The sequence below is a fragment of the Myodes glareolus genome, chromosome 21, assembly GCF_982192425.1.
Source record: "Myodes glareolus chromosome 21, mMyoGla1.1, whole genome shotgun sequence".
Taxonomy (NCBI): domain Eukaryota; kingdom Metazoa; phylum Chordata; class Mammalia; order Rodentia; family Cricetidae; genus Myodes; species Myodes glareolus.
In genome coordinates, this window is record NC_142046.1 from 24,835,678 (window position 1) to 24,850,521 (window position 14,844).

The 14,844-nt window shown below is 37.0% G+C and overlaps 1 protein-coding gene across 2 annotated transcripts in view; it reads right to left on the reverse strand.

The window, feature by feature from the left end:
• The window catches only part of Lrp1b (LDL receptor related protein 1B), a 1,858,137-nt gene that overhangs the window by 577,896 nt on the left and 1,265,397 nt on the right, over positions 1 to 14,844 (reverse strand). For both annotated transcript variants that reach the window (XM_087899923.1, XM_087899922.1), the window contains exon 32: positions 14,201 to 14,350. In XM_087899923.1, coding sequence (XP_087756049.1) covers positions 14,201 to 14,350 — 150 coding nt within the window. The remainder of the gene's footprint in view (positions 1 to 14,200; positions 14,351 to 14,844) is intronic.

Genomic DNA, 14,844 nt, shown 5'->3' on the forward strand with positions numbered 1-14,844 from the left:
GTATACTACATAGTCATATAACTCTACTTGGATTCAATTACTCTAAATTTTCTTTGCAGTGTAATTCTTGAACATTTTTAAGTACCAAATGAGAATGAGAAGCTATCATTATAGCCAGTTTGAACATGCTGTATATTACAAGGTTTCAATATTTTAAAAATTACATTAAATGGCTGTTCTATCTTGGATAATTTAATGCTCTGTCATTATTAAAATATGAATGTCATTATAGCTAGTATCTAGCTCTTGACATTGCCAAATAATTAATATTGTAAAATTTACTGACTGGAAATATATATGAGGGTGTAAATATCAATATATTGCTAAGAAAAAGGTTAAAATATGAATATTGTCATAAATAAATGATCTTTGGTGCACCCATTTGCCATGTCTCTGTCTTTTCCGAATTATTTAATATGATATATTTATTCACTTGAAAATGAATCCATTTAAAATCCTCACATTAAACCATATTTCAGGAAAAATAATGTCCATCTAAATAACCAGGCATTAAAATATTGTGTTATTACAACTCAGTACCTTCAAATTGAATTGGATGGAATTACAGCTTGCTACCCGGTGTTCTTGAATCAGAAAAAAAAGCTGTCTTTTTATAGGGTGAGCAGCACTCCACAGTGCTTTCTTTTGTACTTTTTTCTGTTATGAATGTGAGTATACAACTAATTTTAAAAATTAGCAAAACTTCACTTTTCCCTTGAAAGGAGGGCTCAGCAAGTGTCAGGATTCAAGCATCCAGAGCCTCACTCTCCTACCTGGAAACCCACTACATATGGACTCGGGGTGTGTTGGAAGAAAAACAGAATATTGGTGTGGAATAACGACTGCATCAGAATCCACAAATAAATAAAGTGATTTTATTTGGGATTTTAAGTAAGATTTTTATCTTATTTAAAGATTTCTCTCAGCAGTTCACACTGTCCTGGAAGTCACTATGTGGCCTAAATTGCCCTCAACCTTCCAATATATCTCCCATCTTAGCCTCTCTAGTGTTGGTATTAGAGGTGTCGCTTCTTGGTGGGACTTTTGATATTGTTTACTTCTGAGAGAAATCAACATCAGGGAAAATCCTAATTCATGGCCACTTGTGTCACTGCTGTGGACTAGAGATGAAAATAACCACCTCACAGGGAGCTTGTATTAGAACAATGAAAATGGGGCAGGAATCAGAGGAAAAGGAGTCAGTGGTGGCAGGGTTTGTCTTTCAGCTAGCTCCATCCCGGTTCTACCCTTCTTCTTTCTTAGTTAATCAATTATCTCTGGGAAAACCCCTCAAAGACACAAGCAGCAATGTGTTTTACTACGCCCATTGGCATACCCCAATCCAATCAAGTTGACAGTCAGCATTAACCATCATATACCATCAAGAAGTAGAGCCCAACTTTGAATAGAATTCTCATAATCAGACATCTGACACACACAAATGTGGGGGAAATATATGAAGTATGAAGAACTACTTTGCATGAAAATTACTTAGAAACATACAGCTTTTTTTAAAAGGAAGAGAACATTTTAAGGGGCTGATGGCGTGACTGTTCAGTTTAGAATAGGATTAAGGAAAATGGAAATTCAATTCAATTTTTTTTTTTTTGATTTTTCGAGACAGGGTTTCTCTGTAGTTTTTGGTGCCTGTCCTGGAACTAGTTCTTGTAGACCAGGCTGGCCTCGAACTCACAGGGATTCACCTGCCTCTGCCTCCCGAGTGCTGGGATTAAAGGCGTGCGCCACCACCGCCCGGCATCAATTCAAATTTTTATGATTAGTTTCTGTGACTATACATCTTTTTTGTTTGTATGTTATGTATGGGTGTACTTTTAGGTAGGTGTGTGTGTGTGTGTGTGTGTGTGTGTGTGTATGCACATGCATGCATGTAAAGCAATCTACCTTGCATCCTTTAAGACAGTCTCTTATTAGCATAGTGCTCCATGACTATCTTCACATCTCCAGTGCCAGAATTACAGGTGTGTGCCATGACACATGATCCCCATGCTTTTTATGTGAGCTGTGAATATCAACTTAATCTTCATATAATAATGATAATTATTTAAATCTTGACTATCTCCCTAGCCTACTATGAAGCTCTTATATATTCTATTTTTAACCAATGGACACATAAGAAATATTCCACTATAGATGATCTCCAGTATTTCCCTACTAAAGGAAATCCTGGAGATGATAAGGAAAATCCATATTTTAACAACATTTTTTTTTCTAAATTACAGTGCTAGCCTACCATAAGTACTATTGTCTTATTATAGCATTAACTAAACCTTCCTCATTAAATAATTATGGATTATCTACATCTAGAAAATACCTTCATATTTTTCTCCTAAATGTAGCATCTTTAAGAATCAATTCAAAAGAAGTAGTCTCACACTGGCCCTTGAATCCTCTTCATATTTAATATATTTGCATAGAAAACTATATAGAAAAATACGTCCTAAAAATGTGAATACACAGTTCTTTGAAAGTAAAAAGTATTTATTGTTTTTTCCCCATTACATGTTACTAGAAGGGTATAGTTTAAACATGAAGCATTGTTAAATAAAGTTGAAATATTAAAGACAATTTAAACTGTATAAAGTTTAACTTTACAGTTTTAAATTTAAGTTTTTATTATAGCTGTGGGTATATATGGTGTTTGTGGGTGCTGTGTTATATGTGTGTGGATTTCAGAGAATTGTTGGTGTTTGGTTCTCTCCTTGCACCTTTGCATGGAAGAAAGTCAACTGGTCATTGCCGTCTTTTGCACATGCTTCACCCAACAGACTCTCCTACCAGCTCTAACATTCTAATAATATACTAGATTGTGTGGATATCACTTAGGAAAATGGAAAGTGAATTTAGTTGAGCATCCCAATGTCAAATTACAGTGTCATTTTTAAAGACATCTAAAATGCATGAATAGGCCTGAAAGTTATGTGATCCATGTCTTCTAAACCAACTATAGAGGGAAAGATCAGCACTTGCTGTTTATCTTTAGTTTGAAAGAATATTATTCAGGAAATTGTGGTGTAATTTGTACATTATGTTTTCTATCCAAGATGAGTTAGTACCTATGGTATAGGAGCAGGTGTCTGATCTAAGAGTTTAAATTTTTAAAATTCATTCTCTGTCCTGATTGAAAGGGGGTTATAATTATGTTATAGTAGTATTCTTGTCTGTGGTTCATCAGCTGCAGTCTAAGAATACTAAATGGAAAAATCCATAAATAAATTCTTTGTGACTTGTAAAAAGTGTGTTATTCTGAATGCTCATAATCTGAGAGTCTGATTGCTCCAGTCAGGGCCCAAGCTCTTCCTTGATCCAGTGTCTCCACACTTTATATGCTACTTTCCCATTAGTCACTTAGCAGTCCTTTTGAGGATCAGACTGACTGTCAAGCTTAAGTCCAAGCATGCTTATTTCACTTAATAATGACCTCAAAGCACAGACTAGTGGCACCAGTAATTTGAATATGCCAAGAAGTCATCAAACTGCTTCTAACAAATAAAGTGCAAGTTCTCCACTAAATGAGGAAATATAAATAATTATGAGTTGTGATTAAAGAGAGGTATGCACCAGAAGTATACTCTAGAACTTCTGAAGAAAAGAAACTTAATGTGGGTTTGCTTTTACATTCAGACTACAAACGTATCAGGCAGAGTGTCAAATAAACCATCCACCTCATTTTATTTTATCCTGCAGGCTGTGTAGTATCTCAAACCATCTAAGGAAGGATGGGGAGAGAGCAGTAAAACATTTGGAGAGAGACAGACCATATTTGCAGCTATGCATAATATTTAAATTACTGTATTTTACTATCAACTATTGTTACTGTCCTTAATTTGAAAATGAAACTTTATTCTAAATATGTATGCATAGGAAAAAAAATCACAGTGCATGTATAGGTCACCAACGGTTTCAGGTATGGAGTTTTGGAAGGCTCCCGTGAGTATAAAAGTAGAGTCTTACCCAAAAATCTGTTGTGAATATAAGATTCTATGTATTTCATTCTATATATTTTACCATTTGCCTTTAAATTAAAGTGGAGACATAAAGTAATTTATACTAACGGTTGCCCTATTTCAAAAATACACATTTCACATGTGTGTTTTCAGTAGCCTAAACTTTGCGCAATATAAATCTTCATTATGAAAATGATTCCTGATAGTTACCATTCAGCAGCCCACACGGGGAAATCACAACTTCAAGCTTCAGGAAAGGCAAAGCTGAGATGATGGATTATTTATGTTAATGGTAATAGTCTCTGGTCACTAATTATCATTTGATAACAAAAAAGTACCAGGATGCAGCCTGTAGCTTGTATTTATCCAGCTTGCTAGACAATTAGCATTAAGAAGAGCAACGTGTCAGAACAGAGCGTTCTAAGGTGACTAAAATTGCTAGAAAAATATCACATATAGTCCTTTAGAGATTTCTCATAGACTTTTAATGTAAATTTTGATGGGCTATTACTTCTTATTAATGCTGGTTGAATACTTAGAGAAGACAACTGTGCACTGTACTTAGTGCCGGGCAAATTGCCTGGTTATACGTCATATATTACTGTTACTTTAATGAATAGTGTTATGGCAATTAGAAGACTGATGAGTCAGAAAATGTAAGTAGATGTATTCGGAGCTCCTTGAGCTAAGTGACATTGCCCCGAGTATTCTTCAGCATAGCATCAACAAAGATTTAAAAACAAAAAATCATTGAAAATACAACGTATAATTATAGTACATTTAAAATAAGATGTATCCGGCTGGGTAGTAATTCCCAAAGCCTTTAATGGCATTTCTCAAAGGGCGAAAGCAGAGACAGGCAGATCTCTGGATTTGAGGCCAATCTGCCTTACAGAGCACATTTTATAACAGACAGGGCTACATAGAGAAATACACACACACACACACACACACACACACACACACACACGCACACACACACGGTGAGAGACAGAGAGAGAGAGAGAGAGAGAGAGAGAGAGAGAGAGAGAGAGATTCAGCAAAAATAAAATAAGAATAAAAGAGAGAGATAAATGCCGGTAACTTCTTGAGATTTGTTTTGGGGAAAGTTTGAAAAAAGTTAGAAATATGGAGAAGGAAAATAAAAGAAGTTCTTCTATTGCAGAAATAGGAAAAGACTTTAGATTATGTAGCTATTAACCAAAACTGCTTGCCCTTAGCTCAAAATGCCATGAATTTGTTGCCTAGATAAAGATTTATATCAAAACTAATGCCAAGCCATGTCTAGCGTGACCAACTGCAGACTCACACCGGGGACATCTGTCTAATGAAAATCTGTTCTCATGTATCTGATATAATGATTCTAAGAATTATCTGTACTGGATGAAAAAAACTGAATGCATGCTGTTAAGCAATCTTCTGTATAAAGGATGATACTCATGCCTAGTAAAGACACATTCAGATGCAATTCCTTTGAGTCTTGTGTCTGTTTGTCATTTGCCAATTCTTTATCCACCTATTCCTAAGACCCTGTCCCCTGGGTCCCAATGCTCCCACTGAGCTAGTTTGTGACACTGTTCTTCTCCTACTCCTCCTCCTTATTCTCCTTCTCCTCCTTCTCCTTCTCATTCAATTTCTTCTCTCCCTCCTCCACCTCTTCCTCCTTCTTTGCTTCTTTTTTTGTGCGTTGGATTTCTTGTTTTGTTTTAGATGAAAAATAAAATCCCTACAACATGCTCTGGATATGGTTTTTCATCTCCCATCTATTTATTTGTCCTCCACTCTTCCCACAGACTTGCCTACAGGCTGATAGGATGGAGATATTTTCACAAATGTGTTTCCCTTTTCTCATATGATGTCTCTTTTGGTGACATAAAACTAGCCAGAACACTAGCCATTTAAAATCATTGCCCTGACTTCTACACAATGCTAGGCTGAAATCTGGAATTCTGATTTGCAGTACTGCCTTCTCTATGTTGCCTTTCTAGGGAGTTTTGTATCATAGCAACACAAATGAAGCTAAACAAACCCAAACCTTAACTTGCATTTTTGCACAGTGATGTGCATACTTAATTCTTGTATTACCTGTGTCTCCTGTCCCAGATGCATTTTTAAGACCAAGATCTCTCCTTTGCTCAAAATACTTAACCCTGTCTAAGTCATCATCAACACTTTCACTATTTCCCAAGACAAGGTAGTGCTTTTTCATGTCTGAAAAGGTGAAATTTAAGATCAAACATACTTATGAATGGTGATTTTAGTCCCACTTCTCAGAACAAAGGCACCAACAAAACTGCTATAGTTTTCCTAAGCACTTTACCAAATTCCAAGAATTCTGTGCATTGTGCTTCATAGTCCACAGAACAGTGTGTGTTATGGAATATGAAGGCACTGGATTACTGTCAGAAATAGCATAAAAACTTAAAATGAGAGTTTGAATATACATATATATATACATATATATATACATATATATATGTAATTGGGTTTCTTAAAAATTTACTTATTTGAATTTTATGTGTATGATTGTTTTTGCCTGAAAGTTTGAATATGTACTATTCCTGGTGTCTGTGAAGGACATAATAAAATATAAAATCCCCTGGAACTAGCTACAGATGGTTGTAAGTCTCCAAGTGGGTGTTGGGAATCCAACACAGATCATCTGAAAGAGGATTCTCGACAGCTCATTCATCTGTCCAGACCTTTTGATTTAATCCTATTTCTGTGATTTTATCACATAATGAATATAGCTGATTGATCCCTTGCCATTTATATTTAGAAAAAGGTATGGATCAGACAAGCAAGACGGATCAGTGATGAAGTCTTTGCCCTACAAACATGACAACCTGAGTTTGAATCCCAGAACACATGTAAAGAGCATCGGGAGAAATCACACTCCAAAAATTGTTCTCTCACTACCTCATCCAGCCCATGGCAACAATCCTTCCAGCTCGCAGGCAAAGGAACAATAACATTTTAAAAGGGAGTCTTCAGTAACAAAAGAGAAGGCCTCCTCTAAAATTTAGACACGGACCTTAGTTTTTTACTCTCTAGAAACATTAGAAGAAGAAATAATCTTTTTAAAATTCTTGTAGTCTGTAATTCTTCCATACTACATAAACACACAAAAAACACATACACACATATGTTCTATCACTATGCATTATATATATATTCATATTTCTGTATATATACTGTGACCGTTTGCTGTTATCTTCCTTGACAACCTGAGTCTAGAATGACTATGGAGATTGAGGCATGCTTCTGTGTGTATGTACGTGAAAAAAAAAAAGAAATTGCAAAGGATTCATGTTATTTGCAATGGAGCATTATATAAAATGCCTAATTAGATCAAAAGCTATGATAGTAAGGCACACAAGTCAAATTCAAGTTCATAACCCATTTATTATTGTAGATTCAAACTCTTAACCTAACAAATCTCGACAAATTACTACCTGACCCTTTATAATGGACTAAATCATGATCCCTAGTGATTAAATAGTTTGCTGATCCCTAAACCCGTATGCCAGTGACTTCTGATGTAAAGTCACAGTCTTTTGTGTGTGTGTGTGTGTGTGTGTTTGTGTGCACTAGACAAAATTCTGCCTGAGTTTTGTGGCAACAGTCTTGTATCTGCTATTTCTGGTAGTTAAGAAGAGAACGTTGACTGCCTTAGAAATTGGTGGGAATAGCTGCAAAGAGCTTCACAGATGTTAACCATTTCTTTCAAATGTGAATCTCACATCAGAGCAGGTGAAGTTCCTGCTCACTGGGGGACCAGAGGAAGCGCCAACAAGCCTGTATTTCAGGGTAGAACTCAGGAAATATATAGAAAGCTAACAACCATCTGGAAGGAGAGTTATTTAAAAGTCACAATGAAGCTTTGCAACATAAAACTGTAAAATGATTAAGCAGTGTGGTCAGTTCAAAGGCCACTTGTTATTCTTCCTGTAGTATCTCTTCGTGGTCATTTTTTGGGGGGATGCCCCTGTCTTCAGGAAGCCCTCTGTAGGACTCACTCCAATTATCATCTTTGCCACCATGAACTCATCATCTCCTTGCCCTGTTCTCCACACACCCACCAACTCTTAACCATTACATCATTTACTAGTTGTTGGTCTTCTTTATGATCTACCTTCTTTGTTACCGGGCAAACTTTATGACGTCGATGTTCTTCTCTCTCTATACAACAGTGATTGGAATATAGAGTAGGCAGTGATACAGAGCTGCTGAAGGAGTGAAAGAAACATTGATTGACTCTCAGGAATCATAGCTGCTAGGGGTAGGAGCTCTGCATCTGTCAGTTATATTCCCCTGTAAGAGTTTATCTCAACAATAGGCAGGAGATGTCTCTATCAGCAGATACCTCAGGCAAAGTGTAATGTTTACTCTAGGTTCAGTCAGCTGCCCGTGTTACATATTTCATGTCATTTGTCAACTCTCACAACATAAATATCTGGCTAATGTTTTCCTAAGAAAGAATGATCTCTGATAATATTTTAAAGATGTGAGATCTTAAATAAATGTCTGTACTATTCATCTTGAAAATTGGAATGTCTGGAACAAAGGTTAATATTTCTTATGATAAACATAATTAGAGCTGAGGAGTGTACTGTCATACACAGGATAGTTGTTCTCTGCCATACAAGTCCAGATACTGGAGCTTAGAGTCAGTTTTGGCTTACCCTAGTGGAGGGAATATTTGATTTTATTATTCTGACTGACTGATTCCCTGTCTGATTTCATTAGGCATTTGAATCTTTAAACAAATGAATGAATGTTTTGGACAGAATGATGTACAAGTTAGTTAATCAGCTGCTGTGTATCTACTTCCCAAAAGATTAACAACTTAACACAATAAAAGCCTCTTATCTCACGTGATCTACTGGGACAAGGATTTGAAAGAAGCTACGTGAATTTCTGCTTTGCAGATTTCATCTGAGGTTTCCTTAAGGTCATTAGTTTGTACTGTCGTCTACAGAGCTTCTGACCAGTCTAGAGCTCCTGATTTCAAGATGAACCGAAGACATCCCTTTAGGAGAACATCTGTTTCTCTCTGTGTGCCCTTCTCTGCAGGATTGGTTAGGTAGTCTCATGAAGGTGGTCTGGCATTGCCAATGTAACTGATCCAAGAGACAGGGCAAGCAGGGAGCCTCATACAATTTAGCCTAGTCTGAGAGTCATGAACCAGGACTTCGGCCCCATTCTGTTTATTCAGAAGGAGTCACTAAATTCAAGTCCACACTCAAAGAGAAAGAAATTAAGCCATATTCGGTGTGTGTGTGTGTGTGTGTGTGTGTGTGTGTGTGTGTGTGCTTGCTTATATGTGTGTGCATGGAGCCCAGAGGTCAACCTTAATTGTGTTTCTTCCAGAGCTGCTCATCACATTCTTTGAAATAAGATCTCTCACTGACCTGGGACAAACCAAACAGACTAGGTTGGCTGAAGTCACAAGCCTGACATTCATTTGGTTCCCACTTCCCAGCTCTGCACTTAGAAGGCTATGGCACCGTGCCTAGCATGTCACTTGTGTATTGAGGACTTTTATTTGGTCACCATGCTTATATGGCAAACACTTTAGCATTTGAGGCCTCATGCGAGTTCTAAACTCTAGCTTTGTGTAAATTTTGATATTTGTCACATTGGTTTTCAAACCCATCAGATATGATTTTGTTTTGATCTGGACAGTACCAGATATCCAACATTTCCAATCTTTCTCCACTTTATTTGTGAACCTTACTCTAAGTAAATCTAAGACTCCCAGTAGTTAGAGTTTACAAGTTTTGAAAATTAAAAATCAATGAAAAATGTGTGAAGACATTTTTATCTCGGTTTGAGGAGAACCACTCTTACATTTTAGTTAAATGCAGACTTCAGTTATTTACTGCCTGTTACTTATATAGCCAGTCTGGGGAGGCAGGGTGAGTGTGTATATATGTACTGCTTGGCAGCAAGACAGTTTCTTTGTTCTCGGGATGTGCAATTTAAGTATCACTGTGAGGAAATTTCTGTTTAAACAATCTAAGTAATATAATCCCCTGGACCGCAGTGAGGCCTCTGCTTCAATTGTTTGTTTTCTTTCTTATGGCTACAGCCTTCGTCCTCAGCAGGCAGCCGTCCATGCCTTTGTTCTGTTCTCCCTCAAATTGAGAGTGCAGACTCTGAGGAAGCAGGGGAAGCCTGCCCAGAACGTTAAGAAGGGAGCTTGCTGGGAAGCAGACATTCCCACCCCACTTCTGTTTAATTATGTTCTTTACGTTTTAGAACATGAGCTGCTATAATCAGTTCATGTGCTGCTCTCGGAAATTTTAATGGATGCTCTTCAACTGACTTTGATCAAGCTTTGGTGTTAGGGAGGAGGGTAGACACACAGACATCCCATTGCTAAAGGATTTCAGTTTTTGCCAGCTCCTGTTCTGAGTGGATCTGACACAATCAAGGCTTGTGATCATATGAACATTTTCTTCCATGCTGACAGTGAACTTTTGTTCACTAACAAACTACTAACCCCCACTTTTGCCAAAACAGAGAACTTAACTTTCTCCTTGTTTTTGAGACTTCATTCACAATATCAAATTCTGCAAGTTTAACAATTGTTTCCTGTTAAGAACAGTGCCAGAAGTGTTAGCAGAGGAAGTGGAAGCTGCCTAAGTCTTCCATTTATCTAAATGTCATGGTTTTTCCAGGATTATGAAGACACATATTGAGGGTGTAAAAAGGCTATTCTCTAGAATTGTCAAGACTTTTTAAAACATTTCTTCTCATTTTTTGGTTTTCCTACATTTTGTTTGTTAATTTGGTTCGATATTATAAGTTATGCAGATATTAAGTTTAGAATACAATGAGAATGATTATTGGGACACTTTCAGATTTTCATATTTGCTTTTACTTGATGTTTAACATATGCTAAACATATGGGAGCATGCTGCTGCGTTGAAAATAACAAGTCATGTAAATGACCTCACAGGTCCATTTTGTAGAAGGCAGGTGGATATCACACACCTGCCAAGCTGGCATGGGGAGCATAGATGCTGGGGGAACAAGGCCCCAAAGTCGTCAAAACCGTAGTGAGTTGAAGACCAACTTTGACTAAAGCCTTGTCTCACAAAACCAAACCAACAAAAATTTTCCACCTTAAAATAAGCCTCAGGTGTGTGTGTGTGTGTGTGTGTGTGTGTGTGTGTGTATGTGTGTGTGTGTGTATCTTGTTTGTGTGTGTGTGTGTGTGTGTGTGTGTGTGTGTGTGTGTGTAAAAGCACAAAGAGAAAATATCTTTAACCCTAAAATGTGTGACTTAGTTTTCTTAACAACCTGGGTCTGGGACTCAATCATGTGTTCTGTATGTGAGTTAAATATATGTGAGTTGAATATGCCTGTGTATGTTAGTATATATGTGTATGTTTATATTGCATTCCTGTGTATCTGTGCATAGACATGGAGAACAGTGCCAACACTGAGCTATGTGACATAGTGTTCTTTGCGACCTTGAGGAATTAAGAAAACCCTAGGAGATGAGTCCAGGACATGTCCTGAGTATTTCTGTCCTGGCTTTTTCAGAGAGGAATAGATCTTGAGGACCCTGCATAATGAACAGATTAATTCACTGATAGAATCACAATCTGAATAAATTAGCAGGAGATAGAAGAGTGTCCTCCTAATTCATGCAGGCTAGTCACTGTTGCTGGTTCTCTGCAGTGTCTGTATCTTACTATTAGTGCTCCTCTGTACCAGGAGGTGATGAACCCCAGCACAAGTCCAGATTCAATGTAGCTAACTGGCCCTAATAAAGCAAACCATTGAAGCCAAAATATAACCTTATTCCTTTAAGTTGTTTATATTAGTCATCCTGTCACTAGAACATTAAAGGTGACTAATAGCACATATAAATGGACCAGGAAATCCCCAATTGCCAGGAAAAAATAAAGTAGTAATTTTTCAAAAGAAGCTTCTTTACTTATAAGTATAAATATATTTCCTGGAGAAAATCTATTTTTGAAAAAATCTCAAGTTGAAGAAATTATTGTGAAAAAAAAAACTGCCCAAAAAAGATAAGATAGAGAACAAAAACTACGTCAAAAGAAAGACACTGAAACCAAGTAGGTAGTATTGCACTGGTAGCTGGCAAAGTTTGTTGGGGGCACAAAGGTTCTTGCACCAACAGATTAGTAGGTTAACCATGAATGTTAAACACACAGGGGCCTCTTCTAAATGGAGAAAATAAAATACCTGTTTTCCTGTCCTACAGGCAAGGAATGGATTCTGTTAAGGATCTGCTGACCTTTGTGTTATCTGCAGAAACAGACCTTGCCACTGGGTTGCCAAGGCAAATCTCACCCAAATTCCCTAAAATGACTATCCCAGACTGTTTCTTCCCTAGTACTTTGCCACACATTAGGGGAGGTGTCGCATGTACTCTGTGGCATGCTGACCTCTAGGACATCAGAGACATCTTGATTCTAGGTCTTTTAGGTATAGAACCGACCCTCATGGTCACATGTGTTTTGTAAAAGAGTTTCTACATAGTCACACCTTAACCTTTATTGTGCACCTAGAATTGGATTAATTGTCTAAAAACCTTTTCCCAAATTGTGCTCTGTTTTAAAGATGCAGGCAATGAATTTCCAGGCACTAGACTCCCCAGGGTCTTATCTAGGTTGATGAAGTCTATCTGACAGGGTTTTTATTCTCATTTCTTCCAGGCTTCACTTCTCTGTCTGGATACCGGTAAGGGTCCCGCTCAAAAGTCAACCATACAAAACTAAAATGTACCGAGAACTGAATTTGACACTTATGCAGAAATCAGCACTTTTTAATGGACATTTGCTTACATTTCCCAGGGTTTTATAACATATGCATTCGATGACAAGTGAGAACAATATCTTTTTTGCCCTCTTCACGAGAAAGTGGGACACCATTCTGTCTTAAATAATTTTTAAATGCAAAATTTCTTCATTTCCATTAACTCCTTTTTTATGTGAGAGACATTCTCACTATAACACAACCTGGTCTCAAACTCACGAGCTGGGTAGCACATGCCTATCTCAAATTTACAATATAGCCCAGGCTAGCCAGGAAGTCAGCATTCCCCAGCCTTCTATTTTTGGGAGAAAACACATGCTATTATACCTGACTTTTATTTGTGCAGCTTTCATGATTGGAAATAAAGGTAAGAAAACAAAGTGTTTGCCTAGAAAATATATTCTAAAGTATTTCTCTCTCATGAAATGGTATACTATCATTTGCTAATGTGCTCATAGTCATTACCAAAACAAAGAAAACAACAGCAAAATACCCTTATATTAGATTTATGAACAGATGGAATACTATGGGAAGTAAAATTTCTATAAATTCAAGATCCAATTTGCTAATTATATAAATATTAAAAACATATTCAAGTTGAACCTTTTAAAATAGTGTAGGAGTTTGTTATGCTCTTTGACATATCCTGATGTTTGGAACTATAAACATGAATCTTATTTCTCATTTCTTGTAACATAATACAGCAATTGATAAGCTAAATGGGGCATTCAGTCTTATAAGTTGACCACATGGGACCATTCACACAACAAAAACCCCTCACCAAATGACAATTCTGTATGGAAACCACCTCTTATAGATTGTAGATTACATGAAGCTATCTTTAAAAGGAAAACTAAAAATTCAAAACCCAGCTTATAACAGCAGTACAGCAGTATTGACTATTTGTTTTTATAGAAAACATACATTCACATTCTGATGATTTTCTAAATCTTCCATAATACTGAAGAAAATGGATAAAAATGAGAGTTGGTCATCAGAATCTGCCCAAAAGACACAAGAGTTCTGGGTAGAGAGAGTGATTTTAGTCATTGTTCAGATGATCATGACGTGGTTCTCATTTCCATGCTGCAAAAACAAATGAGCTAGATTCTACTGCACTGGAAAACACACACACCATTTGCCTCAGAACTGCAATAGAGCCCAAGAAAGGATCAAACAGAAGCATAATCCACACGAAGCTGAAAACTGATAACTAAGTGAAGTTCATTTTAGCACCTGTGCTAAGTGTCTAATCTGGATAATTGTAAAAGTGTGTTTTCTAAAGTTAAGAAGTAAGAAAAAATTCACAGAGATGTTCAGCTTGAATGTGCCTTTGTTAATAATGAAGCAGTAACTTTGCTAGGCTTTTAATAGGTCATAATCAATCAACTTCTAATCAATAAGATTCAACCACATCACAGAGTCACTGCACTTACCCATGATGGTTAAGGCTGTAGCTTTTTTAAATTCTTCTTTCATTGACTCTATTACTTCTAAATTACCACCATCCAGGTTGCATCGGTTTATGGTTCTATTTCCGGAACTGATCCAATAAAGTTTATTCTCCACATAGTCTATCGATAGACCTGTAATTAAATTAAACAACTTAAACATAATAACAGAGTCAGTCAAAATGCAATATTCACTTACCATCTCCTGATTGGAGGAAAAAGTAGTTTGAAAGTTCATATTTTGTTCTCAGAAAATAGGACTTGACAAAGAGCAAGCTAGAATTATGGTGTCTTCACTGGCGGGTATTAGACTTTTATAGGGAACTTTACAATAGCTACTGATGAAAGTAATCATGACATTGAACGGAATGTCAGCTCCATTTTACAGACAAGGAAACTAATATTCAGGAAGCTAAGATATCTATGTTCTCAGACAGACATCTGCAATTGCTGATATGCTCCACATAATCAAAGGTCACACTGAAACGTCTCTGTACAACCATGCAGGCCACCCAGCCCACTGTGCCGCAGCTTGTGGACATGTGTTCAGGTGTGGCAGTAGACCATTCCAGAGATCACCCCCGAGGGTGAACAAACCATGCAATTTTTCCAAACAAACAAACAAGGGG